Source organism: Gavialis gangeticus, unplaced genomic scaffold (assembly GCF_001723915.1).
Source record: "Gavialis gangeticus isolate Ggan-Ray unplaced genomic scaffold, GavGan_comp1, whole genome shotgun sequence".
Classification (NCBI taxonomy): domain Eukaryota; kingdom Metazoa; phylum Chordata; order Crocodylia; family Gavialidae; genus Gavialis; species Gavialis gangeticus.
The window spans coordinates 18,444,025-18,447,611 of NW_017728998.1; the positions used below are offsets into that span (position 1 = coordinate 18,444,025).

Genomic DNA, 3,587 nt, shown 5'->3' on the forward strand with positions numbered 1-3,587 from the left:
CCAGACTTCAGCAATTTATTTCAAGATTTTTTTTTTCAAAATTTAAATATCCTTTTTTTTTTTTTTTTTTTTTTTTTAAAGGGAGTACAGGAAGAGAAAACTAGTCTAAGCTGACCAAGAAGATTTCCCTCTACCACTTTCCAGTTAGTGAGGCAATAGGCTAGGGCCTTGGCAGGTTTAAGGAGCGCCCTTGAAACCATTTGCTTGAGCAGCAATTCCCTGGAGGTTGCCAGTGTTATTTGTAGGACGTGCCTCAACTCAAAATTCAAGACTTGGCAATGCAAATGTGGGGAAATAGTGTTTAAAAAAATTAAAGTAAAGTCATTTGGAAGTGGCTGAAAGGGACCTTCCCCTTTATGATTCACCACACAGTCCAGCTGTTTTTCACCATGTGTTTTTTCAGACATTCACAGGTAATTTTGTCTACTGCATTCAATCCGCGCTCCCAGAGGATGTTGTGAAAACGATGCTGGAGAAAATTGGCTACATTGCAACAACAGCAACAGAGTTTTCGCTTGCGGGAAAGATAAATGAGGAAGAGACAAAGCAGACTGCATTTGAAATATTCCTCGCAAGACTTGAGTGCGAAATGATCCTCGAAATGACAAACGAAGAAAAACACAGTGATCTTGGGGACATCTTACAGAAGAGGGCACAGATGCATTGGTGTCAGGAAGATAATGAGGACAGAGCGAGTCAATCCCCGGAGAGCGAGAACTCTGAAAACCAAAGAAAAGAAGAAAATAGCAAGACACCGTCATGCCTTGCCACTCAGGAGAAGTCTTCAACAAACAAGGAGCTATCCTTTGAAACTGCTGGAAATAGTAAGAACAAAGAGGAACTCAATTGGTTAGCATCCACTCCATCCACTTGCACGCTTCAGGGATGCCAAAGGCAAGGCAAGGGCTCCATGCGCTCTCATCGAGAGCATTCAGACAGCGAGGACTTCTTGAAGAAATACAGTGACATTGCCATAAGACACAAGCCTATTTTCAATGAGAATCTTCCTCTGGCAGCTTTTGAAAAGCCACGAGACAGTCAGAGCGAAGAACACATTTTGGGGATCACAGCACAGTCGACAACAGGCAAAGCCAGTCCCACTCCTCTCTCACCAGGAGCAAGCGGACCACAAGCCTTTGCAATATTTCCTGACACTGATATTTATAAGGTCCAAGAGATGCCAGAAGAAGCAAATGAAGCAGAAATTAAGGATGCCATGGGCTGCATGCACCCGGATCCTGCAGATCAACCCAAGGAGCTCAAGTCCCTGGTATATAGCAATTCTCTTGGTGCAGAACACAGTTTATCCAGGGAAGAGATAGCTGTCTGCGAAGTGCCTTCATCCTTTAGCAAACAAAAGATCAAGGAAGCCAGAGAGGAAGGATTGATGTATCCCATGGAGGAAACGGCACAACCAGAGTCTATAACATACACAAGTAAAAATGATAAGGACATAAGAGAATGCAGTAGTACCAAAATGAAATGCACATATGCAGCAAATGCCCAGACCGCCCCGGGTGGCCAGTCCTCATCAAAACAACTTTGTCATACACCTGCGGCCACTGAGTATCCCATCATTTGCTCTGAGAACAAGAGACTCTTAATGGATGCACCCGGTACACATTCAGCTCCAGAGGGCGTCAGACACATCAGAGAACCGCCACACCTCACTTACATCCCGCCTCAAAGTATCGATGCTCAACTTCCAGGAGGTAGCAACCCCACTGCGCATGGCCGAAGGAACCTCTTAGCACCTGAAGGAGGCGCTCTTGAATCCTTTTCATGCGACACTGTAGTGAACTGTGAGAATTGCACTGCAAAAATGAATGAAGCCAGCCCTGAGGACTATGTGATTATCAGCAGTGATGACCAATAAGGCATACGATGCACACAAGTCTACCAGTGCTCTTCTCTCTTGCTCTACAACATACCTGTCTTTCCTGTTCCCGTCTTGCTTCTCTTTGAGCAAATACAGTTAAGCCTGTTATATCAACAGTGTGTGCCCTATAGTAGCGAAGAAAGGACCATTAAGCATTGGCTTTCACACCCCCCGCCGTGGCAACACGAACTTAGGGGCCAAGTCCTAAACCATCTTTAAATTCTGTGGATATAAAGCATGCCTATATTCACAAATGTATTTGATGTAAGGTCAGAAGTTAAGCATCCTCTGGAGATGCTGCACCTGGCTTACGACAGTATTTTTTTTAAATGCGCGCACTGCCACTTTGTAGCTCTTTGAAACAAAAAAAGTGTCCTGGCAGCAATGCAGTAGATTTACATCAGCAAATAAAACAGGGTCCAAAAGAGGTATGGAACGAGAGAAGCAAAGCTCTGACGAGGAAGTTTCCTGTTTATAGCTTCCGCTGTGTCCTGGCAGAGTCATGACTGAAGTTTTTTCAGTTGTTCATTACATTCCTGAGATGTTTTCCTTTCAGCTAATATTTCTCCTGCCTAGCCTCACCTGAAAGACTAATTTTAGGAAGTTTGCATAGATTAAAACTCAAAAACAAAAACCCCAGAAAAACAAAACCTGGAAACCACTACTGGTAGAACAAAAACTCCTAAGACTTTTTCAGATGTATTTTTCCATTAGGAGAATCTTTGTGGTCTTCTCTGTATACTTGCTGTTGTAGAATTACAATATTTGCCTTTGGTAGCACCTTCAAAAAATAAAACAATCAAAAACAGTTGGGTGTCTCTGGACCAATTCTGAAATTTGTTTCCCTTACTTAGAACTTTGTCTTCCCAGGATCCCACTGAAATCAGGGGGGCTTTGTCCAGGGAGAGGGATCCGATGGCTGGATTGGGACTTTACCAAGATCTTGTCAGCTGCAGTCCACCTGAGCCCAGGAGGACCACAACCAACAGCACATAAGGGAGCATCACGGCTAGCATTCATCTCAAGCCACCTCTGAATCCCCAGCCCAAACCACCAGAAACTGCCGAGGATGGCCTTCAGCATGAATGTGGGGCGAGGCTCAAAGCTGTACTACTAAAGCTATAATTCATAGATTCGTAGATGTAGGGTCGGAAAGGACCTAATTAGATCATCAAGTCTGACCCCCTGCCCTGGGCAGGAGAGAATACTGGGCTCATATGACCCCAGCCAGGTAATTATCAAGCCGCCTCTTAAAGACCCCCAAGGTAGGAGCCAGCACTACTTCCCTTGGAAGTTGGTTCCAGATCCTAGCCGCCCCGACTTCTAATGTCCAGCCTGAACCTACTCTCAAACAACTTATGACCCTTATTCCTTGTTACTCCGGGAGGTGCTCAGGTGAACAGGGTCTCTCCCGTTCCCTGCTGGTCCCTCCTGGTACGTTTGTAGACGGCCACCAGGTCCCCTCTCAGCCTTCTCTTGTGAAGGCCGAAGAGATGCAGGTCCCATAGCCTCTCCTTGTAGCATCTGCTCTGCTGTCCCTGATCATGCGAGTGGTCCTCCTCTGGACCCCTTGATGCTGGCCACATCCCTCCTGAAGTGCGGCACCCAGAACTGGACGCAGTACTCCAGCTGCAGCCTGACCAGTGCTGCACAGAGGGGGAGGATCTCCTCCTTGGACCTGCTTGAGATGCATCTGTGGATGCGTGGC

At 46.0% G+C, this 3,587-nt stretch overlaps 1 protein-coding gene across 1 annotated transcript in view; it reads left to right on the forward strand.

The window, feature by feature from the left end:
- LOC109289497 overlaps nucleotides 1–2,687 on the forward strand; it is a 12,722-nt gene extending 10,035 nt beyond the window's left edge. The window contains exon 2 of the mRNA XM_019505535.1: nucleotides 404–2,687. Coding sequence (XP_019361080.1) covers nucleotides 404–1,876 — 1,473 coding nt within the window. The 3' untranslated portion in view covers nucleotides 1,877–2,687. The remainder of the gene's footprint in view (nucleotides 1–403) is intronic.
- Nucleotides 2,688–3,587: the final 900 nt, after the last annotated feature.